We start from the raw sequence: 27,649 nt of genomic DNA, 5'->3' as shown, positions 1-27,649 counted from the left end.
CCCGCGGAGGGAGAAGGGGCGGGAAGAAGGGCGTGGTCAGCGCGGCCGAAGGGCGTGGTTGGCGCTCAGTCCTGCCCTGCGCGTTTTGGGCTGCGGTTGGAGGGCCGCAGCTGCAGTCAGGGTCCGCCAGCTCGGGGCCACCGCATGGGGCTTCTGAGACCGCTCCGGACGTGCGAAGCGTTCGCGGTGCGGTAGGTAGGCAGCGTCCCGCGTGCGGGTGCTGGTGTCGGGGGTGCCCGCGGCCCTGGGGGCGGTGGCCGGGGCTAGATCTGCGCGCGCGGCCCGGCCCCCTCCACCCCCTGTCTTCGGTGCCTGCGGGGCCCTTGCGGTGCGGGCCGTCTGGCCTCGCATCCCCGCCGGCAAGGGCACAAAGGCTCCCTGGGGGCGGGGGCGCCTCGTGCCTTCGCCTCCATCTTGCAGGCGGAACGGCGTGTGCTGTGGCGGCCGAGGGGTCGGGGCCGAGGCGGGCGGCTGGGCTTGGGAATGCCCGGGCGCGGCGAGGGAGCGCGCGAGTCCGCGCATCTGGCGGCCGAGCAGCTGCGCCGCTGGTCGGCCTGGGCCCCGGGGGAGGTCACTTTCTCTCAGGCCTCTCCCGAGCGTGGGCTGTTTACCCAGCTCCCCAGTCGGGGCTAATGCAGCTCGGGCCTTTCCCCCTGGAAAGATGGAGACCGGTGATTTCTTATCGCCGTGGATGCAGCAGCGCCCAGATGCGGAGAGAAAAAATCAAGATGTCTCATTTTTTTGCCTCGGGGGGCTACCCTTTCTAACTGTCATCACTAGAACAGTTCTCAGCAGCCTGGGGACGAATGTCCAAAACCTGTTCCAGGTCCTTGATGATTAGTAGGTTGGGTTTAGTGTATGTAACAAAAATGAGCGGAAACCTGCCAGGGCAGATTGGACCTCACTGGGAGTTCATCAGGACCACGAAGGGAGGTGGCGTTTGTAAATCTAACAGTTCTCAGATCTAGGGTATGAAAAGTGTGTGTTAAAGTGTGTGACAAAGGGTGTTGGGTCAGTTTGCCTTGGGTTTAGTTGAAAGATCTAGAAGTCACCACTTTTTACTTTGTTCCCTCCATTCCCCTTTCCCACCCTCTGTTGAGTCAATTCTGGCCCACTTAGAAAACAGAACAACAACAAAAAACCCAAGGAATTCAGTTTAACCTCTTTTGCAAAGCTTTTTAAAGCATTTCCCCACCCTGCGACTGATAACTCTTCCCTTTTTTGGGCTACCTTCTGCAGCCTCTATTTTTACTCATCACACTGTATTGTGGTTTCCCCAGCCCCTAGCACAATGCTTGGAACATAAAAGGCACTCAATGATGGAAGGAAGCCAAAAGGAAACAAAATCAGCGTGGTAGTCCAAAGGTGACACAACAGAAACATTTATTTAACTTCTTGAGCGAGTTATTCTTACAGGTTAGGAAGGCAGCTAAGCTCAGGCTCTCTAAGTCAAACAGACTTTAGCTCTGCCATGTTACTAACTGATTAATTTTTTTTTTAATGGTGATGGGGGTCTTGCCATGTTGTCCAGGCTGGTCTTGAACTCCTGGGCTCAAGCAGTCCTCCTGCCTGTGCCTCCCAGAGTGCTGGGATTACAGGCGTGTCATTAAGTTATTTAACTTCTCTGTGCCTTGGTTTCCTCATCCTTAAAATGGGAATAATAATAGTATCTATGTGGTGGGTTATTAGGATTAAATAAGATATTGATGTAAAGTGCCTACTGTAGTTCCTGGCACAAAGAAAATGATCAGTAGCTGTTAGCTGTTAGCAGTTGTTAGGAGGAAAATAAATGGATACTTGAATACACTCACCAATATGAAATATCTGTATAGTACTTGACCCTTCAGGATCTCTCTGCTTTTTGGTCCTTATCCGATCCCTTTTTTTGAGACAGGGTCTCACTGCATCACCCAGGCTGGAGTACAGTGGCATGATCTCAACTCACTGTGGCCTCAACCTCCTGGGGTCGAGTCCCTCTCACCTCAGCCTCCCAAATAGCTGGGATCACAGGTGCACATCACCAGGCCCAGCTAATTTTCTATTTTGTTGTAGAGATGACGTCTCTTTATATTGCCCAGGCTGGTCTTGAACTCTTGGGCTCAAGCGATTACAGGCATGAGCCACAGTGCCTGGCACCTTATCCGATGGCTGATTTTTTTCTTTTTCTTTTTCTTTTTTTTTTTTTGAGAGGGAGTTTCACTCTTGTTGGCCAGGCTGGAGTGCAATGGCACAATCTCAGCTCACTGCAACCTCTTCCTCCCGGGTTCAAGCAATTCTCCTACCTCAGCTTCCTGAGTAGCTAGGATTACAGGCACCCACCACCGTGTTCCGCTAATTTTTGTATTTTTGGTAGAGACAGGGTTTCGCCATGTTGTCCAGCCTGGTCTTGAACTCCTGACCTCAGGTGATCCGCCTCAGCCTCCCAAAGTGCTGGGATTACAGGCGTGAGCCACTGCGCCCAGCCTGATGTCTGATTTTTAAACATCCCTTTAGCCTTTCCTGATTCTCTTGCCACAGTGAAAGTATTCCATAGAAGATTATCTGTTTGTGTCTGGAGTCTCACCACCAACTAAAGATTGATTTGGTGCCAAAGAGCAATTTGGCCAAGAGTTACAGTAGTACTTGATACATTATTAATGGGGTCTGTTATCTGAAATGGTCATGTAAAATCAGAGGAGCTAAATAGATGGGGGCCTCATGTGGCTGACAAAAAATGTTTACCTGGTTGATCCATCCAAAAAGAAGCAGAGCTTATGGAGGTGGACTGTCCTTATAACTTAAATCTGTTCTCATGAAGAAACTGTCTACTGTCTTTAGTGTTGTTCACCAACATCGTGAAAAGCCCAAGAAATGTTCCTGTTGGCTTTAGACCTGTCTGCCAGCTAGAAGTGTCAGATAGAACTCCTGGGGGACACTGCGTCACTTCCAGGTTTTCCTGCACCGCTTTCTGGTTACAGGAAACAGGTTAAGTTGCACATTTCCTTGTAGCTGTAAGCTCCCTTGGCATACTGGTTTCTCTTAAATTATTTCCAGTTTCCAAAACAAATACCTTTCCCCTCCTCACTTGTAACTGATAAAGGAGAAATTCAGGTCTGTGATTCTGTTTTTAATATAGCCATCATGAATCTCAAATTCTTTCTAGGGAATACTATTATTTCTGGGGACTCCCTTTCAGCTGTGATATTCTATAATTAGCCATTAAAAACCTGCCACAAGGTGTAAGCCTTTTCTAATGTCCTGTTGCAAAGGCCTTGAAGACAAGGGCCATAAATTTTCTTCTTGTGTGTGGCTGGCATATAGGCACCCAAGGAATGGTTGTAAAGCTATTTTAGTTGTTCCTTCTCAGGGTGCTGAAACAGCCTTACTTACCAACCCAGTGCTTCTGAAACATTGTGCTTACCAAGTCATCTGGAGATATTGCTAAAATGCAGGTTCTCATTCCAAGGTTCTGGGGCAGGACCTGAGAATCTGCATTCCCAACAAGCTCTGAGGTGATGCAGATGCTGCTGGTGCTGGATCACACTTTGATAGTGAAGTGCTAACCCTAGTATCTACGTTTGCTTTTTAGAAGTATTGGGTAAATGGGTTTTATTTTCTTATGGTATTGGAATAAAATCTTGGGTTTAGGAGCTTTTTTCTATTTTTTGTTTTAACAATTTCTCTATCTTGTTAAAAAAAAACTATTTGAGGAATTGTTCCAACATACTTTGATGTAACAAGATTTTTAATAAAAGCAACTGAGGCACATGGAGTGAAAAAAAAAATAGGAGAAAGTCAAGGAAGAGATTAGCACAAAAAGGCAAGTACCTCTCTGTCCTATGCATTTTACTCAGGTGAGATTGTGTATTTGGCCCTGAGCTTTGTAGCAGCCAAAGCAAAGAGGGAAATTTTTTTTTTTATCAGTTTTGCCAGTACTTAATAAAGTGAAAATGTCTGCTGAGTGGAGACAGCTGTTTCTGTTATTGAGGCCAGAGAATTCTCCCATGGGTTCTCCAAAGAGAATGGTATGGTACAGTGAGTGGCATTCTTACTAGTATCTCTTGAGAGCGGTAAGATTCTTCTCAGTCTTCATATGTGTAGCCTGATGACCTCACAAAAAAGTGTCAGGGCCGGGCACAGTGGCCCATGCCTGTAATCCCAGCACTTTGGGAGGCCAAGGAGGGAGGATTGCTTGAGTTCAGGAGTTTGAGACCAGCCCAGGCAACATAGCGAGGCCTTGTCTCTTAAAAAAAGTAAATAAATGAATAAAAATAAAAACTGTCAGTATAGTAAAAGCAGTGGTCTGTGGAAATGCACCCATGTGGTCCAGGTACAGCCTCTTCTGACAGTGATTTTTGTTATAAGGAAGGTGTTTTTCTGCTTTGCTCTTTGGTGGGAAAAAAGGTGCAGTTGATTGACATATTCAGCCCTTAGCATCCTTGTACGTTGAGCTTTGTTACACATGGACACTCTGCTGACTGCTGAGGAGGCCAGAGAGCTTGGAGTTGAGGGGAGGAGTAGCTGGGACTCAGTCAAGCTCCTTGTAGATGTGACTTACATCTCTTTAAAGGCTATCTAGGTTGGGCGCAGTGGCTCACGCCTGTAATCCCAGCACTTTGGGAGGCCGAGGCAGGAGGATCACATGAGGTCAGGAGTTCCAGACCAGCCTGGCCAACATGGTGAAACCCTGTCTCTACTAAAAATATAAAAATTAGCCAGGCGTGGTGGTGGGTGCCTGTAATCTCAACTACTCAGGAGACTGAGGCAGGAGAATTGCTTGAACCTGGGAGGTGGAGGTTGCAGTGAGATAGCGCCACTGCACTCCAACCTGGGCAACAGAGCAAGACTCCATCTCAAATTTAAAAAAAAAAAAAAAAAAAAAAAGGCTACCTAAAGACCTTGCCCTATAAATGAGAAGACTGGCCTTGCTGGGAGGCTGTCTGGTGGCCCTGGTCAGCCAGCCAACAGGTAAGTGAGTGAGAAGGCGAGGGAACAGACAGCCAAGCAGCCTAGACCACAGCCCTCCCTACCGCAGTGATCTACAGGGACCCACTGGCTCCTCCTAGGGCCCTGGGAGATTCCTTCTGTTCTTTTGACTCTAAGCAAAACTTCCAGAAGCAGCCGTGGGGAGAAAAGAAGGGGCTCCCGGTGCCCAAGGATCCTGGGGATGGCCTCGGCCCATGGCCAAGCCACAGCAGACACAGTCTACCCTCCGTAGCTTTGAGTCTTTTCATTTTCAGTTTACTTTGATTTTACCTGCAGAGAAGGGGGACAAAGTGCTCAGAGTGACCTACCCCACAGTGAAAGACAGGGCTGGTGTGGGGGACTGCGGGGCTCCAGGGGGACTTGCCGGCAGGGCGGGAGCAGGTGGAGCAGCAGTTGCTCTTTGCTGCTGGCCTCCCAGTCTCAGGCCTCCAGCCACAGTCTTCCTGGCACCCACCCCACCCTGAAGCAGGCCTCAGTCACCTCTTATGACTGGCCCCTTTGTTGGCTTCCCCTACGTGTCTTTACCTCCTTTCATGTGGCCTCCTACGCCTGCTTGGCCTCTGCCTTTAAGCTCCTTTATTCCATAAATCTACTTCCCCCAGAGTTCTTCCAGCAACCTCTGCTGGGTCCTGCCTTCTGTTTCCTTGTGGACAGTTTCATGTCATTGGAGAAAGAGCAGCATGGAAAGCCTCTTTGTCTGGTTCTCTGGGCAGGTTCTGCCACTGTGTGTTCATGGCAATTATCACTTATTTCTGTGGCCTCCTGTGAAAACAAGTTTGGAGGTTTTGGCCCTGAACTCGTAGGGCTTGCTCAGTCTAGCAACACCTGGCCTCTGTGGCTGGCACAGGTGACTGTGCGCTCAGGTAAGAGACAAGCCCTTGCCAGAACAGAGCTCCCTGGGCAAAGCTGGTAGAAATGAGATTGTTTCAAAGGGAGCTCACGACTTAAAGAGTCCTGGCCAGGCGTGGTGACTCCCGCCTGTAAGCCCAACACTTTGGGAGGCCGAGGCAGGCAGGTCACTTGAGGCCAGGAGTTCGAGAGCAGCCTGGCCAACATGGTGAAACCCCGTATCTACTAAAAATAGAAAAATTAGCGGGGGATGGTGGCATGCGCCTGTAGTCCCAGCTGCTTGGGAGGCTAAGCTAGGAGAATTGCTTGAACCCAGGAGGCAGAGGTTGCAATGAGCCAGGATCTCACTGCTGTACTCCAACCTGGACGACAGAGTGAGACTCCATCTCAAAAAAAAAAAAGAGTCGGGGCATGGTGGCTCATATCTGTAAACCCAGCACTTTGGGAGGCCTAGGCAGGTGGATTGCCTGAGCTCAGGAGTTCGAGACCAGCCCTGGCAACATATCGAAACCCTGTCCCTACTAAAAATACAAAAAATGAGCCACGCATGGTGGTGCATGCCTGTAATCCCAGCCATTCGGGAGGCTGAGGCACAAGAATCCCTTGAACCCGGGAGGCAGAGGTTGTAGTGAGCCGAGATCGTGCCACTGCACTCCAGCCTGGGCGACAGAGCGAGACTCTGTCTCAAAAAAAGAGTCCTGCGGGAGGTCCTTTTTTGTTGAAAGGAGGATTGCTCTCTAGTTGGTCATTCATCTGTTTGAGGGGTTTAGTCAAGAGCAAGAGCAGAGCCTCACCCCTCCCAAAGTTCCCAGTCCTCCTCTCTCCATCCTGCACAGAAGTGAGTGGGAGGAAGCCCAGCAGCTGTGACAGGAGTGTCCTAGGGTGATGCAGCATATACGAAGAAGGGTCAGATGTCCAGGCTTAGAGTTTGTGTCACCACATGCATGATTTGTGGGCGTATTTTTACTGTAGGGCAAGAGTAAGCCAAGCCTACATCACTCCTAATTATATCTGGTGGATCATACAGCCTCTTCAGGTTCTGGAAACTAACAGAATTTTAATAGCAAAGTCCAGATGGTCCCTGGAATATCCTGAACCTTATGTGGCTTGTTTCTTGGTTTGACAAAGGACAAGGCAGTTCTGGTGTGTACAGACCTTTCTCAGAGGGTAAGGTTGACTTCACTGTCTGTGCTCTGATGTCTCCTGTCATTCAGCCCAACCTCCTGGCATTTCCTTCATTTGGGAGGAGACGGGGGCCTGTGCCCCATCGTGGAGCTGCTAGCCTCCAGGAACACCGTAAAATGTGTGATCCAAGAACGGGAGGCCCCACATTAGGAAATTGTTTAAGGCTGATGACCTGGGAGACAGTGTGGGTCCAAGACAACAAGTGCTGTTCACCAGTCTGAGAAGGATAAGCTGTCTCTTATTAGAAGGTGCAACCCAAATCTGTCGCCCCCACCCTTACCCCAGAGGGTTAGAAGGAATGATATGTAAAATCTCGGATCTATGGAAATGAAGACCAGACCTTCATGCAGTGTTACGGATGGCCACCTGACAGATGCAGACAGGGTTGAGTCCTAGGAATCCAAAACTTGTGCGTTTATCATAGCGTGGGCCAGTGTTTTCTTCGGCATGATTGCTGTTTTAAAAGAGGTTTGTCTTCAGTCATTACTTCAGGAAGTTTTCCCCGATTATTTTTATCCCAACTGATTTCTCCCTTTCATTGCATTTTGGTAACATTTCATAGATAGTTTTGAATGCATTATAGATTGGTTTTTATTTTCTTTCACATGTGTCTGTCTAGGTTCTCATAATACACTTGTATAGTACAGGGAGAAAAGCATGATTTGTCAGGCAGATTAATAAGATTATGAAGGGACTGTTTATCCAGTCTAAGAAAGTAACTACCTTCATTCCGTCTTTACAGACGTACAATTTCCTTGAAAATCATTGAATTTCAGACCTTCTTACCTGGTTGCTGAAGGGACTTTGGCCACACTACTAACCTAGTTTAGGTTTGTGTGTATCCTTGTAAATTACTTAGGGATGTCAACTGAATAGTTTGTAATAGCTCAGCACTCCCCATCTCTCCAGGATAAATAGATACCTTCTTTTTTGAATAATGAGGTCCAGACAAGATGAATAAAAAATACATGATCAAAACAAAGGGATAATTTGTTTGCACTCCTCCCTTGCCCCATCATCATCTTATTCCAGCACCCTGTCTCAAGATCGCACCCTTTAGTGAGGGGTGTGGGGGATCTCTAGCCATTGAGAGAGTTTTTAGAAATGGAGCAAGAGGCCGGGCGCAGTGGCTCATGCCTGTAATCCCAGCACTTTGGGAGGCCGAGGCGGGCAGATCACGAGGTCAGGAGATCGAGACCATCCTGGCTAACATGGTGAAACCCCGTCTCTACTAAAAATACAAAAAATTAGCTGGGTGCGGTGGTGGGCGCCTGTAGTCCCAGCTACTCGGGAGGCTGAGGCAGGAGAATGGCGTGAACCCGGGAGGCGGAGCTTGCAGTGAGCCGAGATAGCGCCACTGCAGTCCAGCCTGGGCGAGAGAGTGAGACTCCATCTCAAAAAAAAAAAAAAAAGAAAAGAAATGGAGCAAGAAGTAGCAATTGGGAATTATGGGCTATACCCAGCCTTCACCCTGGTTTTTCTAGCTCACGGGCGCAGCATGTTCCCCAAGTTGTGAAAACACAACTTGCCTGTAAACGTCTTCATGTGCAGTTTCTTAATGAGCCACAAGGTGAGGATGTGGCTCCAGAAGATCTCTGTCTCAGCAAGACTCGTCACTCTTCTCTTTGTCCCTCCACCAGTCTTCTCTCTCTTCTGCTTTGTGGCTTAACTGTTTGATCACTTATTCCCCAGTTGGCTCATAAACAGCTTGGGCTCTGGAGTTGGGCAGTCCTGGACTTGTCTCACTCAGAGCCTTCGTTTCCCCATCTGTGACATGAGGATTAAAGACCCTGGCTCCCATGGTAACTTGCCCTCACATGTGCTGGTGGAGTGTAGAGTGATACCACTCAGCAGAGGGCCACTTGGCAGTGTGTGCCAAAAGCACCCTTCGCCTCAGCAGCTCTACTTCTGCAATTTATGCTGAGGATGTGCCAGCACAAATGTGTGTGCATAGTGACTCATCATAGCATTGTTTGGACTAGCAAAAAAGACTAGAAATAACCCAAATGTCCACTAATAAGGGACTGGTGAAATAAACTAGTGCGTCCTTACACCAGAATACAGTACTGGTCAGTAATGAAAAAAAAAGAGGAAGCTGTCTTTGTACAGTAAGTCCTCACTTGATGTCGTGAGTAGGTTCTTGGAAACCGTGACTCTGCCACTTGAAAGGACATATAACAAAACCAATTTTACCATAGTCTAATAGATATAAATAAGAATTAAGCTCCTATGGCATATTTCTGGTCATGAACGCATCACCAAACTTCTAAATAAAGACTAAAACACTTCTAAATTAAATATTGAAATAAATGGGAGCTGTGCATACATTTATGAAAGATGAATAAAAACAAGTAAGATGAGTCAGGCGTGGTGGCTCATGCCTGTAATCCCAGCGCTTTGGGAGGCCAACTAGGGCGGATCATTTGAGGTCAGGAGTTCCAGATCAGCCTGGCCAACATGGTGAAACCCCGTCTCTACTAAAAATACAAAAATTAGTCAGGCATGGTGGTGAGTGTCTGTAGTCCCAGCTACTCAGAAGGCTGAGGCAGGAGAATTGCTTGAAGCCAGGGGCCAGAGGTTGCAGTGAGCCAAGATCACGCCACTGCACTCCAGCCTAGGTGACAAACTGAGACTTTATCTTAAAAAACAAAACAAAACAAAAAAACCCCACAAGATTATGATTTACCTGCTTACTCAAATGGGTTCAAGGTCGCAGGTAGCTGGAGCCTGTCCCAGCAGCTGAGGGTGTAAGGAGGGAACCAATCATGGGCAGGACGTCATTCCATGGCAGGGCACGCTCACTCATATACCCACACTCAGACCAGGACCATGTAGTCAGCCCCATTCACCTAAGTATATATTTTCAGGATGTGAGAGGAAACCTGAGTATCCAGATGAACTGGATATCATCCAGGCAGACATGGGGAGAATGTGCACACTCCATACAGACAGTGACCTCAGTCAGGAATCAGGTTTTCTTATCAATGATATAATGAAAATACATTGGACCGGCTGGGCGGTGTGGCTCACGCCTGTAATCCTAGCACTTTGGGAGGCTGAGGCAGGTGGATCACGAGGTCAGAAGTTCAAGACCATCCTGGCCAATCTCTACTAAAAATAGAAAAATTAGCCAGGTGTGGTGGCGGGCGCCTGTAATCTCAGCTACTCAGGAGGCTGAGGCAGAGAATTGCTTGAACCCAGGAGGCAGAGGTTGCAGTGAGCCGAGATCGCATCACTGCACACCAGCCTGGAAGACAGAGTAAGACTCTGTCTCAAAAAAAAAAAAAAAAAAAGTGTGTGTATATATATATATATATATATATATATATATATATATATATATATATACATACACACACACACAAAAAAAAATTAGCTGGGCATGGTGGCACATGCCTGTAATCCCAGCTGCTTGGGAGGCTGAGGCAGGAGAATTGCTTGAACTGGGGAGGCGGAGGTTGCAGTGAATTGAGATCGCACCAGTGCACTCCAGCCTGGGCAACAGAGTGAGACTCTGTCTCAAAAAAAAAGACATCGTACCAAGTGATGTTACTGAAGGACCTGCTGTATTGCTTAGGAATGAGCCCCTAGATATTTTTTGTAGAGAAAAGAAAAGCAAGGTTCTGAATAGTATGACCTATACAGTTTGCTACTTTTATGTTAAAAAAAAAAAAAGGGAGGGAAGGATAAGCCTGGTACAGTGGCTCACGCCTGTAATCCCAGCACTTTGGGAGGTGGGTGGATTGCCTGAGGTCGGGAGTGCGAGACCAGCCTGGCTAACATGGTGAAACTCCGTCTCTATTAAAAATACAAAAAAATTAGCCAGGCATGGTGGCACACACCTGTAGTCCCAGCTACCCGGGAGGCTGAGGTAGGAGAATTGCTTGAACCCAGGAGGTGGAGATTGCAGTGAGCTGAGATCACACCACTGAACTCTAGCTTGGGTGACAGAGCAAGACTCGGTTTCCGGGGGGAAAAAAGGAGGGGGAAGGATGAAAATAGATATTTGCATCAGGAAACAAGGGTCATACACAAAACTAGTAAGGCTGGTTCCCTGTTTTTGTGGGAGTATCTAGTAGTAAATATTTTGTTTGATTTATATTTAAAAATGGGCTGCTTTTTCTCCCGTTTGGCTCCTTTGTCCTTCCTTGTAAGGTGACCTGTTACACTGATTCTGTCGACGCCTCCCCATGACACTAATGACAACAGCCAACACTTAGTGTCCATACCATGCCAGGCACTGTCATAGATGCTCTGCCTGACCTGGCTCATTTTAGCAAAGGAATGGGGGACAAGGGCGGAGAGAGACTTATATCTGTTGTGCATTTTACATTTGAGCTGTATATTACCTGTCAAAAATAATTTTCTGATTAGTTCCTGGCCCACCTGGTGGTTGTGGGAATTAGACGAGAGTCCATGCAAAGGGCATGCTCTTCTCCAGGGTCACTTCTGAATCAGGCTGGAGCCTGGCATGCCCCATCAGGCAGGGTAGGGAAGGGCCCTCTTGGATTCCAGTGCAAGGCGGCCTCAGTGTGTGCGGTGCCCATCTAGGTGGTACTTCCCAGTGTGTGAGCTGAGTAGGATGAGCCCGCAGCCATTCCCCCTTTGCAGGCTCTCCACCAGCATCTCCTCTTACCATCTCTTTGCCTCCTGACTGAGGAAACAAGGCCATTTCTGCCCACGTTTAAGCTTTGAGGTTGGCCCAGTGCACTCCAGGTGGCTGCCGACATCCTGGGCATTCACGGTTCCGTTACCTCCCCTTCCGTGTCCTCCCAGCATTAGTCGTCCTCCTGTTGGTTTTTTGGCCCCCTGCCCCATTCCACCAGGGCTCCCAGCACAACTCTTGCTGGCATGCTTAGGCTGAGGGTGATGTCCCTCTGTTGTTCCTGAACCTCTTTGTGTTGGAATGGTCCTGTTTGCAGATTCAGCTCCCAAATCATCATCCTTCCCTGAGTGCTCGGCCTGTGCTCTCTCGCCTGCCTGCCTGCCACCTGGCTCTCACTCTCATGTGCACATATGCTGTGTTACACTTACCCTACCACTGTTACCCACCAGCTTTCCACAGCTTCCCTCCATCACCAGGTGCAGCATAACCCAGGCCAGCCTGAGGAGAGTTGCTGATCTCTTTCTCTTTGGTCACTGGCCATCCTTGGAACAAGTAGCCCTCACCTGTTCCACAGCCTGGATGTGGTTTCTGTGCTTTGAGAGGGTCCCAGCCTGGGCAACATGGTGAAACCCCGTCTGTACAAAAAATGCAAAAATTAGCCAGGCGTGGTGGCATGTGCCTGTAGTCCCAGCTACTCAGGAGGCTGAGGTGGGAGGATCACCTGAGCCTAGGGAGGTTGAGGCTGCAGTGAGCTGAGATCACGCCACTGCACTCCAGCCTGAGTGACAGAGTAAGACCCTGTCGCAGAAAAAAGAAAAAAAAGAAAAGAGAGGGTCCTGCCTCTGCCAGGCAGAGCCAAGCATCTTGGGGGGCATTCTTCCAGTGCCCAGCTGAGGCCTGGGCATGCCCTGACTTGCTGTTCTCTAGGATAGAACAGTCAGAGCCAGGCCTGAGTTGCTTGCTGAGGAGACCGTTACGACAACAGAATCACTATGGGCCTGTGCACAGGAAGGGTCCCACCAGGCCTCTTAACCCAGTGGGGTTGGGCTAAAAGGGCAAGAAGGTGACTTAGGCAGGACCCCAGCCTTGATTGGACTTTGGACCTGTGTTGACCCTCCTGGGTTTCTGCTGGTGGGGATGGCACCATCCACCATGAAAGCAGAGGGGAAATGGTGTGCTTCTGCGTCCCCTTTGGAAAGGTCTGGGGCCAGGGAAAAGCCAGAACTCGGTGCTCCTCTGAGGAAGTAGTCACCATTTGTTTCCTTTTTTCTTTGGCCAAAAATATGTTTGCCTTAATTGTTAAAGAGCAAGACTTCCTGAACACAGATGTAGAAGATTTATATTTTTCTCTCCCCTCCCCTGTTTTGTAGGAAGCTGAAGTCTTCAGCAGAACCCTGACCTAGGCAGGGAGTCTCAATGGCCCTGGGTGAAGAAAAGGCAGAAGCGGAAGCATCTGAAGACACAAAGGCCCAGTCCTATGGGAGAGGGAGCTGCGGGGAGCGGGAGCTGGACACCCCAGGGCCCATGAGTGGGGAGCAGCCCCCACGCCTGGAAGCTGAGGGAGGGCTCATCTCCCCTATATGGGGGGCAGAAGGGATACCTGCCCCTACTTGCTGGATCGGGACTGACCCTGGCGGCCCCTCTAGAGCCCACCAGCCACAGGCCAGTGACGCCAGCAGAGAGCCCGTAGCTGAGAGGTCTGAGCCTGCACTCAGTGGCCTGCCTCCTGCCACCATGGGGTCTGGAGACCTTCTGCTCTCCAGGGAAAGCCAGGTAGGTACTAAAGCAAGACTGTAGATGGACCCATTGCTGTCCTTTGGGAGTTTGTTCCAGGATTTCATCACCATCTTGCATCCTTTCCTGGCTACTGTGCAGGGTGAGGAATTGGAGGGGCCTGAGTATGATGATTTCTGTTTTGCGGGTTCAACTGGAGAGCTGGGCCTCAGGACCGGCCGGGGGGGACTCTCCACAGTATCTTCTGTTCCTCAAGAGTGAATGGTGACTTTTTAAGGACCAGGGATTATAGGCCAAGAGGCTGCTGCCCAGAGGTCTAGGCCAGGGGAATTCTGGCAAGGAGAACCCTGTCGTGTTTCTGACTTGGTGATCTAAAGGCTTTAGGGGTACCCTGAAGAGACTTGGGAAAGGAGTGTCCTGGGCTTTGGGCTCCTGGGGGCTCTGAAACTAAATCCTCTTCGGACCCAAGGGACATGTCAGAACCTTGGAGCCCTGTAGTAGGCAGCACTGTCCCTGGTTAAGGAGAATTCCTTGGGCTTCTCTGATCCTTGGGCTTCTCTGACTGCCAGGCAGCTTCTCCTAGTGGGAGTCACATGGGGCAGGGAATCCTACCAGGTTCTGTGACTGCAGGCAAATCACCAGATCTTTCAGGCCCTCAGTATCATTGGGAGGTGACCGGAATGATCTGTTCTGCCCAGCTCTTGCATTCTTTTCTGTTCTGCTTGCCCTTTCCTGGGAATGGCTTTGATCTTCTCGGTGTCATTGTAGCCTTGGCTGCTGCAGGGTCCCCTTGTGGAGCTGCATCCTGTGAGGAGGCTCTGAGCGGGACTGGGAGAGAACCGAGGCTGGGCCCCACCTGCCTGGGAGCAAGGGGCATTGGGAGGCTCTGGCACCTGTGAGTCAGAGATTCGGTGAGGCAGGAAGCAAATAATAAACAGACACAGAAATGGCCTTTCACGAGGATGAGTCTGGTGCTTATTATTAGAATTCCTGTTGTTCGTTAAGCTCTTACCATGTGCTTTGCACTCATGGGCGTATTTAATCCTTACTTTCTGAGGAGCTGGTGCTATGAGGGGAGGAAAGTGAGGCTCGAAGTCATACATCTGGAAGGTGGCAAAGTTAGGGGCTGGCCTCAGGTTTGTCTGGTGCCAAAACCCATGTCCTTGAATACTGTGCTGTCCTGCTTCCCTCGGGAGTGAGTTCTTCATCAAGCAGATAAAAAATTCAGTGAAGAAGCTGAGATGAACCAGTCATTCTGCTAGTGTTCAGTTACCACTGGCGTGTGAACTGAGCAGGATGGGGTCTGGGGCTACCTCCTGGGTTTGGACGTGTCCTGTTAGCGACAGTGATTGAGGGTGTCTGCCAGGAGATGCTTCTCAGGGACTGTATTCCCGCTTCAGCATGACAGAGCTGTCCGAGTTCTGCTTGCTCACACCCTGTATACCTGTGGAGGAAGGAAGAACCTTGGAGAGGACTGGAGATGGGAGTCACCTTGCTTCCCAGACAGGCAGGGTCTCAATGCTGCTGCTGGCAGTGCACACTGCCTGGTTCTTGCCTCAGGCAGCAGACTTCATTTTAAGGTCTTTCCTAAATACTGTCTAGACCCACAAGGAAACTCCTGGGTTGTCATCTAAGAAAGAAAGTGGGTTTGATTTTCACCCGAGTGCTTTTTGTCCCTTTGATCATTGCAGGTGGAGAAGACCAAGCTTTCTGCCTCCGAGGAGCTCCCTCAGACTCCGAGCCTTCCCAGAACAACAACTATTTGCTCAGGACATGATGCTGATACCGAAGATGATCCATCCCTAGCGGATTTGCCCCAGGCGCCCAGCTCAGGTCTCTCTTGCCTGTCACAGTGGAAGTCCATGCCGAGCCCAGGTTCCGCAGCTCCTCAGCCTTCCAGCTGCAGCATCTCTGCTTCCTCCACAGGCAGCAGTCTCCAGGGTCACCAAGAGAGGACGGAGCCTCGTGGTGGTTCTCTGGCCAAGGTCTCCTCCTCCCTGGAGCTGGTCGTCCCCCAGGAACCCTCCTCTGTGGTGGGGCTAGGACCTCGGCCCCAGTGGTCACCACAGCCTGTGTTCTCTGGGGGTGATGCTTCTGGACTAGGCAGGAGACGCCTCTCCTTCCAGGCTGAGTACTGGGCCTGTGTGCTGCCAGATTCCCTGCCTCCATCACCCGACCGCCACTCCCCTCTCTGGAACCCAAATAAAGAGTATGAAGATCTGCTTGACTATACTTACCCACTGAGGCCCGGGCCTCAGCTCCCAAAGCACCTTGATAGCCGTGTGCCGGCTGACCCTGTCCTTCAGGACTCTGGGGTAGACTTGGATAGCTTCTCTGTCTCTCCAGCAAGCACCCTCAAATCACCTACTAATGTCTTCCCCAACTGCCCACCAGCAGAGGCCACTGCCCTGCCATTTTCTGGGCCCAGAGAGCCAAGCCTTAAGCAGTGGCCCTCTGGAGTACCCCAGAAACAGGGTGGCATGGGCTTGGCATCTTGGAGCCAACTTACATCTACCCCCAGAGCCCCAGGCAGTAGGGATGCTCGTTGGGAGTGCAGAGAGCCAGCCCTGAGGGGCGCGAAGGACTGGCTGCCTATAGGCAAGCCCCTTGATATGGGCTCTCCCCAGCTAAGGACACGGGACAGAGGGTGGCCCTCGCCCAGGCCAGAGAGGGAGAAGAGGACCAGCCAGAGCGCCCGGCGCCCTACCTGCACAGAGTCTAGGTGGAAATCAGAAGAGGAAGTGGAAAGTGACGACGAATATCTTGCCCTGCCCGCTCGGCTGACGCAGGTTTCTAGCCTGGTTTCGTATATAGGATCCATTTCTACCTTGGTTACCCTGCCCACTGGGGATATCAAAGGGCAGAGCCCCCTGGAAGTGTCAGACACGGATGGGCCAGCTTCCCTCCCTTCAAGCTCCAGCCAAAGCCAGCTTCCCCCTGGAGCTGCCCTCCGAGGATCTGGGGATCCCGAGGGCCAGAACCCCTGTTTCCTGCGCTCCTTCGTCCGTGCCCAGGATTCCGCAGGGGAAGGCAGTCTGGGGAGCAGCCAGGCCCTCGGGGTCTCCTCTGGACTGCTGAAAACACGCCCCTCCTTGCCAGCTAGGTTGGACCGGTGGCCATTCTCAGACCCAGATGCTGAAGGGCAGCTTCCCAGGAAAGGAGGAGAACAGGGAAAAGAATCACTGGTGCAATGTGTGAAGGTAACGACACTCAACATTAGGAGGCTTTGTGTACAGGTGTCTTGTCTCTTCCCCCAATCCACTAACATCATAATAAAACATGTTCATGTTGACCAGGCACTTTTTATGTGCCAGGCATTGTGCTATACCTTATCTTATTCAGTCCTCACAGCTTTTACCAGGTAAGCACTGTTCTCATTTTACTTTTTGGAGAAAAGAGCAGAGACAGGTTAGGTAACGTGCCCACTTATAATTAGCAAGGGCTTGAGCCAGGAATCAGACCCAGGTAGACTATTTGCAGAGGCTGAGCTCTTAGCCGCTACCCTTGGCTGCTTCCTAACTCAGAGGTATTCTGAACAAAAAAGGTTTTGTGCACAGATGCCTTTAGGAAACACCGGGCTAGACAAAGGTAAGTGGCTTTCTTGACTGCAGGACTTCTCAGAGCTTCATTTGCCAAAGTGGTTTAAGTGCAAAGTTAGGGGCATTGGATGTACTGTTTCCTAGACTTTGTGGCCACCGGACCGTCTTGTGGACCAAATGTCTTAATATCTGGGGGTATAAAGAACACTGCGTGGGGTGGGGTTATCGGTGTCAGGCATCTGAATTTGAAACATGGCACTGCTGTCTTTGGAATGTTGGCTCAGCCTCTTGAGTTTGCTCGTTTGTAAAATGTGGAGCCCTGCCTTCTTGGGATGTTGTGTGCATCCAATAATTCATGTTGAGGGCTTCGGTGCATTCCCAGACACATGTTGAAGGTTCAGGAATGTGCCTGTCCAGGAACATGGCCTAGCGCTCGCGGAGGGGTTTCACCTTCCCGGGAGGTGACGTGGTTATTTTGTCTTGTGAGGTAGGTAGGACACGTTATCATCAACCCTTCTTTACTGATAAAAGATTGAGATGCCATGAGGTAAAGTTGTTCTTGGCTATAGCTTCAGGTTAGTCATGATTTTAGTCATTTATTTTACATTCACTTTTCCAGAGAAGCATGGACGTATCTGGCTCCAAGATGCCGATTCTAGTTAGTAATGGTGCTGATCCAAGAATTGGTTTCCATGTCAGGCATGCCTCTTCTGGGCTGCTCCATTCCCACCTGCAAGGCTGGGTTTTCTCAGCCTGTCATTTTTGATGTCACACCAGGCTGTGGTTTTCATTGCTCTGGCAGAGGGAGGTCTAGAGTCGTGGAGTGGGGACAGGTGAGCAAGGAGGAGAGAGGAGACTAAAGGTGCACAGTCTGTCTCCAAGTCCTCCTGATATTTTTAGCCTTTTGATAACATAAATAATTTTTCGATCAGTAACACCATGTGTCCTTTTATTTGTCTCTGCAGACATTTTGCTGTCAGCTGGAAGAGCTGATCTGCTGGCTGTATAATGTTGCAGATGTTACTGACCACGGGACTGCAGCCAGGTCCAATCTTACAAGTCTCAAGTCTTCTCTGCAGCTTTACCGGGTAATATGCGATCCTGGCTCTGGCTTGTTCCCTCACAAGAGTGGTAGCTAAATTACTCGATTACAAAGTAAAATCTCAAATAACCAATGTCTGGTATGTTATAGTTCAGTTGACTGTTATACCTGAAATCTAATTAGAGCTTCACATTCTTAAAGCGGAACGCTTTGTAAAATGCATGAATTATTTCCCAGGCCAAATAGAGCTTGAAGATACAATATATTTATCTCAAATCAAAAATACTTTAGGTTTTGGGCTGGCAGGTGCAGTGGGACAAGTCTTATCCCAGTTACTGTGGAAGCTGAGGCAGGAAGATTGCTTGAGCCCAGGAGTTCGAGTACAGCCTGAGCAACATAGCAAGACCCCCCTCTCAAATAAAAGTTTTTTCTTAATTAAAAATAAAAACAAAAATACTTTAGGGTGATTTGCAGTATAATTTTCCAAATGTCTCAGGGATTATAAAGAGAGACTTGCACTATTATGACGCTTCTAATTATGTATGGCTATTGAAGTAAAATTAAAGACTCAGATTTTTTTATTTGCACTGGCCACATTCTGCGTGTTCAACCATCACATTTGTCTAGTGGCTACCACGTTGAACAGTGCAGATGTAGAACACTTCCATCACCACATAAAGTCCTATTGGACTGCACCTCTATTTAAAGATCTGAGCTGAAATTGTACTGACTCCAGAATCTACAATAGGGCATTTTGATGGTATTTAAATAGAAATCTAGGCCAGGCACCTTGGCTCACACTATTAATCCCAGCACTTTGGGATGCTGAGGGTGGAGGATTGCTTGAGCCCAGGAGTTCCAGACCAGCCTGGGCAATATAGCGAGACCTCGTCTCTACAAAAAAAAAAAAAAAAAAAAAACATACAAAATTAGCTGAGTGTGGTGGCATGCATTAGCAGGAGGATCACTGGAACCCAGCAGGCAGAGGCTACAGTGAGCCAAAATCACACCACTGCACTCCAGCCTGGGCCACAGACTGAGACCGTCTCAAAAAACAAACAAAAACTGACGTCAGTTTGTGTGCGTGTGCATGTATTTGGGTTTGGTTTTAGTTTTCTTGTTTCTTTTTCATTAAGATTTTGTTATTTTGAAAATACTAATGTGGATTTTTGTTAACTTGGTCCTAGATTTAGGATGACTGTGTCCCAGTTTGTGCCTGTTGTTCTGGCATAATAATAGGTCCCCTTTCAGTCTCAGAAGTGTCCTGAATTGGAGGATAAATTATATAGTTGTCATCCCTAAGTCTAACATTAACCTTGGCTGAACTCCTGCCTTCTAGCATATCTGGTTGGCTGCACCTTTCTAATCTCTTCATGAAGAAGCAGAGGGATATCCATGGTCTGAGCCTGAGGCTAGTCTGGAAGGAGTTTTCTAAAACAATTCTGTGAATTCCTACAACCTTATAACCTGACCATATCTTCAGCAGCAGAGGACACAATTTACATGTGCTTGGGCCAGGGCTGAGCTGACTGAGTGCCTTCCTGGGACCATACTCCAGCTAGAGGGAGGGAGGGGCTTTGTTTTCCACCTTGGAGCCAACTAAAGTGTAGGGAGGAGCCTTGCTTGACCTGGACAGGCTGGGCCAGCTGCTCCACCAACCTCGGTGGAGAGAGATTGCTTTGAGTTCCTCACTTTGAGGAACTCCACAATGAGTTCCTCTCCACACTGCAGGAAACAGCATTCCCACTAGGGTGGAGTGAACTTGAGGAAGGAGAGAAAGGCTGACTCCAAGGGTCCTGTATGCAGACTCCACGTGCATGCACACAGCTGTGCAGGGCCCAGGACCAGTACCACTACAGGGAGAGGAAGCTGCCCTGGTTGACCTAGCTTAGTGGCCTTTCCTGGCTTGTCAGAGCAGGTGCAAACAGAATAATTCCATCCCTCCGTCTTATCCCTCCTGCCAGCCTTCTGTACCTCAACTTCCAGGCTAGACAGAAACAACCAGCTTGCTTTGTAGGTAGAGCTGAGATTTGAGCTGGGAGTCACTCGTGCAGGTCAGTGAGGCATAGGCCTCTTGTGTCACCCATACAGCTGTCACAAAGTGGGACTGTACTGCTAGCCCCTTCCCAGCACAGAATTGTGCATGGCTCATGCGTATGTATGTGCTATCTTGACTCCTGCTTGGATTAAGACCTAGTATAAGCGAGCGTGTGTGTATGTTCACATATCTTAACTGTGACTCATTTTCTTATATACTTGTATTTTGTCTTAACACAGGGGGGTTGCAGCAGCACATAAACCACACTACAGTACCAGAGAATAAAATAATAAGTATAGGTATCAGGGTAAAGGAAAACTGAAGACAGGAAAATAGTAAATCCAAGGGTAAAACTATCACTTCAAAATGGTAAAACACCAAGTTCTGGCTGGGCACGGTGACTCATACCTGTAATCCCAGTATTTTGGGAGGCTGAGGCAGGTGGATCGCTTGAGTTCAGGGGTTTGAGACCAGCCTGGGCAAAATAGTGAGACCCTGTCTCTATTTCTGTTAAAAATTAAAAAATTTATAAAACTCAGTCACCAAGTTCTACACCCTGTACTAAAGGTGGTCATGGATTTGACTTTACCTTTTTTTTTTTTTTTGAGACGGAGTCTCTCTCTTACTGCCCAGGCTGGAGTGCAATGGCGTGATCTCGGCTCACTGCAACCTCTGCCTCCCAGGTTCAAGCCATTCTCCTGCCTCAGCCTCCCGAGTAGCTGGGATTACAGGCATGCGCCACCACACCCGGCTAATTTTTTTGTATTTTTAGTAGAGGCGGGGTTTCTCCATGTTGGTCAGGCTGGTCTCAAACTCCTTACCTCAGGTGATCCACCCGCCTTGGCCTCCCAGAGTGCTGGGATTACAGGTGTGAGCCACCATGCCTGGCTGACTTTACACTTCTTAACTGCTAAAGGAACATCAAGAACACCAGCTCGGTAGCCAAGAGGGGAAAACAAATGAGTTGCTTGGGAAACTCACAGCTTCCCAGATGTTGAGGTAGTTACCCTTGTGGTCTGCACAGAGCAAAGACATGGAGGGAGGAGCAGAGGTAGAGACAGTGGCTCTCTGCGGTCAGTTTAATGGCAGATCTCCTGTGGTCCATTAGAATGGAATAAATTCTGAGACTCCCATAGCCCTGAATTAAAAGAGAACCCCATGAGGTGAGGGCGCTAGAAGGAGACCCTAACTCCAAGCTGTTTGTGAGCCAGCCTCTGTCAGGGAAGATGCTTCTGATGTCAAACTAAACAGGAAAAACTACTGACTCTATTTACCTTGGGTTCAAAGAAGCTGAAGTTAAACCGTTGCACTGTTTACTTGGGGAATTCTGCAGACCTGATGGGGTGAATCTTCCACATTAGAGGGGAATAAGGCTACCCTGCATGCTGTGCTTTTCAAATAACGTTTACAAAACAATAGTAATGAAGCTTCTTCCTTTTCTTTTTCTGATACACCTTAAGCAATTTAAGAAAGATATAGATGAACATCAGTCTCTGACGGAGAGTGTCTTACAGAAGGGGGAGATTCTTCTTCAGTGCCTGTTGGAGAACACCCCAGGTGAGATGCTTAAGGTTTTGGATTTAGCCAGAGCTTAATCCCTGTCAGCAGCAGGCCCAGGGACTGCACTATCCCTGGTAAGGAGCCGGTACCACAAGAGCCCCTGCCCACACCCACTGCCCAAGATGCCCCATGCCCGTCTGCCAGCTGCACGCGTCGCTGCCCATAACTGCCCCTACACACCTGCTTAGAGGCAGTCATGGTTATAAAACCAAGCCCATTAGAAATTAGGCATTGAGCCTGCAAGAATGACTCTGTCTTTTGCTTCTGCTTTTGTATTTTTCTGGTGGTAGTCTGGGTAGGAATCCTAGTTTTAATCCACCAGCCTTAGTTTGTGGCTAGGGTATTTAGTGGGTATCCCTTTGGTTCCCCACCTTACCTAGCCCAGGTTGAATTCCTCTCTGAAATCTGCCTTGTTGTCCTGCTTTGGGGAAATATTTGTTTCAGAAAAGGATTGTATTGCTCAAAAGTATCTGAGGACAGTCAGTCTGTCCTCAGGGAACAGACTGAATAAAGAACTGATGAGAGGTGACAGGGTGGCAGTAGTGTGCAAACCAAGCTCAAGCCCCTTTTTGTTTTGTTTGGCTTTTGAGATGGAGTTTCGCTCTTGTTGCCAAGGCTGGAGTGCAGTGGTGCCATCTTGGCTTATCGCAACCTCTGCCTCCCGGGTTCAAGTGATTCTTCTGCCTCAGCCTCCTGAGTAGCTGGGATTACAGGCATGCGCCACCATGCCCGGCTAGTTTTTTTGTATTTTTAGTAGCGATGGGGTTTCTCCATGTTGGTCAGGACTGTCTTGAACTCCCGATCTCAGGTGATTTGCCTGCCTCAGCCTCCCAAAGTGCTGGGATTACAGGCGTGAGCCACCGCACCTGGCCACTTGAGCCCATTTTGTAGGATGGGTTCCCCATTTAGGAAAGTGAAAATCACAGACCTCAGGCATGTATCTAAACATGCTGGGTGCCAAGGATTTACAGTTATCATTGTCTTTACAGGACGAGGGCATGGGGGATGAGGATATGATAGGGAGGATGAGCTAAGAGAATGGCAGGATAAAGCCTTGAACTGATGGCAGTCCCTAATTTCCTGCAAGACTGTAAATCAAGTGCTGACAGAGCCTGCCTATATTATGCCTCATTTTACATTTTTGAGTGAGATGGGATTTATACTGGAATCCAACCGCAGAAGCAAAGCTGGGCAGGTCCCACAGGCTTGAGAGGCAGTGAGGAGGCACTTTCCTGACCAGCATGGTGAGCAGGTGCATACCGTGAAGGGTGTACAGCAGGATTTCTCAGCCTTGGCGCTTTTGCCATATTGGCCGCATGATTTTGTGGGGAGTTGTCCTATGTATTGCAAGATGTTTAGCAGCACCCCTGGCCCCAGTAAATCCCTGCTTCCCCCACAGTTGTGACAACCCAAAATATTTCTACACATTGCTAAGTGTACCCTGGGAAGAAAAATCTCTAGGGTTGAGAGGCATCAGTGGACAGGGACCACTGAACGGTTTTCAGCAGGTAAGTGATTCTCTAGTGTGAATTATGTGAGCTCTTTGCAATCCCCTGCCCTTTTAAGCCCTTTGTTTTGGCTCTTCTGGCATTTTCACTAGGGTTCTTAGATTTTTTATTGGGGCAGAAATTCCATGTGCCAGGCTCCTTTGCTACATGTAATTTACACCAGCATTTTACTGAAGCCGTTGGCACATCAGTGTTCTCCATTTAATCACAGCCCTGTGAGATGGATAGTTGTGGATTTGCCACAGGCCACAGGAGAAGTGGCAGCCTGGCAGAGCCCCTGGGCACTGGCTTTCTGCAGCTTCCCAGTGTCTGGAGGTGCAGAGGCCTGAGCAGCTTCTCTCTTCACAGAGGCCACGTGTAAAAGTAGGCCTCTAGTCCGGACACGGTGGTTCACGCCTGTAATCCCAGCACTTTGGGAGGCCAAGGCGGGCAGATCACCTGAGATCAGGAGTTCGAGACCAGCCTGACCAACATGGCGAAACCCTGTCTCTACTAAAAATACAAAATTAGCCGGGTGTGGTGGGGAGCACCTGTAATCCCAGCCACTCTGGAGGCTGAGGCAGGTGAATCGCTTGAACCCAGGAGGTGGAGGCTGCAGTGAGCCAAGATTGCGCCATTGCACTCCAGCCTGGGCAACAAGAGCGAAATTCCTTCTCAAAAAAAAAAAAAAAAAGTAGGCCTCTTAAAAGCTTCAGGTTTTTTGACCTTCATTTTAAAATCAATTTAATAATACTTTTATTTGCTTAGTCCCACTTTGCTCTATCAAGAGGTTTTTTACTGGCTTCGGGGTTTTCTTTGGTTTTCAGATATGTATCCAGGCTCTTTCAGATTGACACACAGCCCTTCCCCATCCATCTGCTTGAAATAATCAGGAATGTGGCTGTTTCCCCCTTGAGACGTCAGTGTCTCTCGCCAGCGGGTGCAAAACTTAACTTTTCTTCCGCCAGGAGCACGCTGTCAAAGTCCATAGAGCCAGCCTACCAACATGTTTATTCCAGTCCTTCCCAACTTCTTTTATTTGGCCCCAACCAAACATTCTAACAGTCTAAATAAAAGTTCAAAAGCATCCGTGCGCGGTGGTTCACGCCTGTAATCTCAACACTTTGGGAGGCCAAGGCGGGCAGATCACCCGAGGGCAGGAGTTCAAGACCAGCCTGGCCAACATGGCGAAACCCCATCTCTACTAAAAGTACAAAAATTAGCTGGGCATGGTGGCAGGCGCCTGTAATCCCAGCTACTCAGGAGGCTGAGGCAGGAGAGTCGCTTGAACCAGGAGGTGGAGGTTGCAGTGAGCCGAGATCACGCCACTGTACTCCAGCCTGGGCAACAAGAGTAAGACTCCGTCTCTAAATAAATAAATAAATAAAAGTTCAAAAACATAAAGGTCCCTGAACCAATAAAGGTTTCTGTGACATAGCACAAGAAGACTGGGCAAAGGTCTAATGAAACTGGAGGGGTTAGCCAGCTGTGGTGGCTCATGCCTGTAATCCCAGCACTTTGGGAGGCCAAGGCGGGTGGATCACCTGAGGTCAGGAGTTCGAGACCAGCCTGGCCAACATGACGAAACCCTATCTCTACTAAAAATACAAAAATTAGCCAGGCGTGGTGGTGGGTGCCGGTAATTCCAACTACTGGGGAGGATGAGGCAGGAGAATCGCTTGAAACTGGGAGGCAGAGGTTGTAGTGAGCCGAGATTTGCGCCACTGCACTCCAGCCTGGGTGACAGAGTGAGACTACATCTCAAAAAAAAAAAAAAAAAAAAAGAAACTGGAGGGTAGAACCCAGCCCAGCCATCCTTACAGCCAAGCTTTACCGTGCGCTCTGACTGCAATCCTCTGCCACACTCTGCCAGCTCTTTGTGGACAGCACTTTGCCCTGATGACACCACACTGATGTGGCTTCCATAGGAGATCTCAATACAGCCAGCCTGTGTTCCTTCTCCTTCCACCCATCCAGTCAGCATTGTCTGCAGATAGGCAGCTTCCCCTTTCCCTTCCTCTACTGACAGATGTTACAGCTGTGGCAGGAAACTAGGGAGAGTATAAGCACAGCTGATAAAGGCGCAGGAAACTAAGACAGCCTTTGTGCTTAACAAAAATAAATTTTTGGAAAGAGAAAAAAGCCTGCTGTGTGATGCACTCTGACCCTAGCCCATCCCTTCCTCATATGAACAATTCTGACACTGTGAGAGTGAATCTTGCCTTAGCCTGCTTTCAGGTTATTTTTTTGTTTTGTTTTGTTTTTGAGACAGAGTTGCACTCTTGTTGCCCAGGCTGGAGTGCAATGGCACAATCTTGGCTCACCGCAACCTCTGCCTCCCAGGTTCAAGCGATTCTGCCTCAGCCTCCCGAGTAGCTGGGATTATAGGCATGTGCCACCACACCCGGCTAATTTTTTTATATTTTTAGTAGAGACGGGGTTTCTCCATGTTGTTCAGGCTGGTCTCCAACTCCTGACCTCAGACAATCCACCCGCCTTGGCCTCCCAAAGTGTTGGGATTACAGGCGTGAGCCACTGCGCCTGGCCAGGTCATTTTCTTTTTCAGTCTGTTCACTGAGGCCCACAAAAAAAAGGGTCTCAAGCACTCCCAAATCTATTACCAGACCACCCATGTGAAATAACATTCTTCCCAGCCAATAGAAACTGATAGACCTGGTAGCAGGGGTAAGCATCTGAACCTTGGCATGCCGTTTTATTTAAGCCTTGTGCCCAACAGGATCTGGATGTGCCCTTATAGAGATACCTGTCTTACCTGTAAAGTCAGGTAATACCAGCCATCAGAAAATCATGTCTCTGTGCCCTTCTGTGAATTATGTAATTTTGAAGTGGAGTCGGTGAATTCTTTTCTCAGCTTTTATCAGAAGTTAACAACATAGGTTCTCCAGTGCAACAGAAGTCCCTGGAGAATCACTGTTAAAAAAGGGCAGACATTCAGAAACTACTGCCAGGTCCTACTTTGTGCAAAATACTATACCCTTGTATGTTCTTTTGAAAATGCTTACTGGACAACACTTGCATGGGTTTTATTTCTGGTTTAATTTCTTTGAACCTCATTGTTAGTTTTAGAGGATGTCCTTGGGAGGATTGCGAAGCAGTCTGGTGAGCTGGAGAGCCACGCAGATCGCCTGTATGACTCTATCTTGGCCTCTCTGGACATGCTGGCTGGCTGCACCCTTATCCCTGACAAAAAGCCCATGGCGGCAATGGAGCGCCCACGTGAAGGGGTTTAACCTGGTAAGTAGAGGAACTCAAAAAGAAAATTTGCCCACCAACCCTGCTGTAACAGTTGGCCACTACTTAGAAGCTTGTTGAGCCAAGAACTATTATTGAAACAAATGAGATACTGGAAGAAGACAGCCAATGGTACTAAAAAAGGAGTTGCTGGTCTTCTTATGATGATGAAGGCTCACTGTGGTGCTTTCCATTACTGTTCACCCCTGCTGCCTGCTGAGGATGAGGGTGCCTCTGTGCTGCCATTTATATGGCACTTCCTTCACCACCATCCCTGCCATCCCAAGACAAGAGCAGCACAACTTATCTGTACACCTACTTTATTTCTGCACAGGTACACTTTTCCAGTATGGGGCCATGACCTGGCCGCCCCTGTTCTGCAGGATCTTCTCCCCAGCTCATTTGGTACTCCATCTCCAAGCATCTCTGACAGCACCAAGTGCTTAGAGAAACCCAGAGTTACTGATAACTTTGCATCACCACCCCTGCCCTGCACAAAGGGTCTCCACATTATCTCCCACACCACTCCCTTCCAAAAAGGCCAGGGGGATGGAGGGGTTAAAGACACCTTGGAGACTTAACAGGTAGTACAACTTTCTTTTGCTCCCTTGAGAAAGTCAAACAGAATGACAGAAAAGGAGCTAGGAGAGCAAGGGTGGGTGTGTCCCCCACAGAGCTGCTACTGCCAATGCTTTTCATAATTCCGCAATTGGACTGTCCTTTCTCTGAAACGTCCTCTCCTACAACAAAATGTTTGTAGTGCTTAACTCGTAGATTTTCTAGGTGAGCACTATAGGTATGTTAAGAGCAGGGAGTCCCTGTATTTTTATCAGAGCAACTGTGAGACGTCATCTTGGTTCTAAAATGAATGCAGGGGACTGCTGTTGTCGTTTCTTCCTCTACAACATTATGCCTGTAACAAATGCTGCCTTTTCTCTTTCAGGCATCTTCTCAGGCAGAGATGCAACCCGTCGGCCAAACACTGGCTGGTGAAAAAAAAAAACCTTCAAGAAGTCCTTGCAAGAGCCATTCAGCACTGAAGTCAAAGGGGAAACCTTCAATATACTAGCTTTAAAATGCCTTTCTCCTCCCTGAATGGAGGGCTGAGTTACTATTTTTATTTACAATGAATCTTTCCAAACTAAGGTTTTCCTTTTGGTGCTTCTCCACAAAGAGCGTGTAGCTTTGCAATTTTTGATAAAATAAGACGTGTTGCCTTCCCCTCTATCCCATTAAAAAAGAGCAGATAAAGCTCAAACGATTCCACCTGGTAGGGTCATTTACCAAGGGCTGGTAGGAGATTCCGAATACTCAATATTCTCAGGCATGCAAGAGGACCTAAGAGACTGAAAAAAGTAAATTGTTGGCCAGAAACCTTGGGTCTTTTCATAA

The 27,649-nt window shown here is 48.8% G+C and overlaps 1 protein-coding gene across 2 annotated transcripts; it reads left to right on the top strand.

Annotated features, from left to right (window-relative positions):
* The first annotated feature begins 18 nt into the window (after positions 1–18).
* On the top strand, positions 19–27,519 carry CEP68 (centrosomal protein 68). 2 transcript variants are annotated; one of them, XM_054475955.2, is made up of 7 exons: positions 19–191; positions 12,976–13,378; positions 15,031–16,539; positions 17,844–17,966; positions 21,419–21,515; positions 26,087–26,260; positions 27,201–27,519. In XM_054475955.2, exons 2-6 carry the CDS (start codon positions 13,022–13,024, stop codon positions 26,254–26,256), a joined length of 2,256 nt encoding a protein of 751 aa, XP_054331930.1. In that variant the 5' UTR covers positions 19–191; positions 12,976–13,021; the 3' UTR covers positions 26,257–26,260; positions 27,201–27,519. The 2 variants fall into 2 exon arrangements, with proteins under 2 accessions (XP_054331930.1, XP_054331931.1); XM_054475956.2 differs by having other exon boundaries at positions 30–195.
* The last annotated feature ends 130 nt before the right edge of the window (positions 27,520–27,649 follow it).

Source organism: Pongo pygmaeus, chromosome 12 (assembly GCF_028885625.2).
Source record: "Pongo pygmaeus isolate AG05252 chromosome 12, NHGRI_mPonPyg2-v2.0_pri, whole genome shotgun sequence".
Taxonomy (NCBI): Eukaryota; Metazoa; Chordata; class Mammalia; order Primates; family Hominidae; genus Pongo; species Pongo pygmaeus.
The sequence above is the reverse complement of the archived record's forward strand: the minus strand, read 5'-3'. Positions and strand labels throughout refer to the sequence as shown.

Excerpts from the sequence above, each read along its gene's own strand:
- CEP68 (XM_054475955.2), top strand. The coding sequence starts at position 13,022 with ATGGCCCTGGGTGAAGAAAAGGCAGAAGCGGAAGCATCTGAAGACACA. Across the intron at positions 16,540-17,843 it reads CACTGGTGCAATGTGTGAAG|ACATTTTGCTGTCAGCTGGA; the intron begins GTAACGACACTC and ends TTGTCTCTGCAG. Across the intron at positions 17,967-21,418 it reads CTTCTCTGCAGCTTTACCGG|CAATTTAAGAAAGATATAGA; the intron begins GTAATATGCGAT and ends ATACACCTTAAG.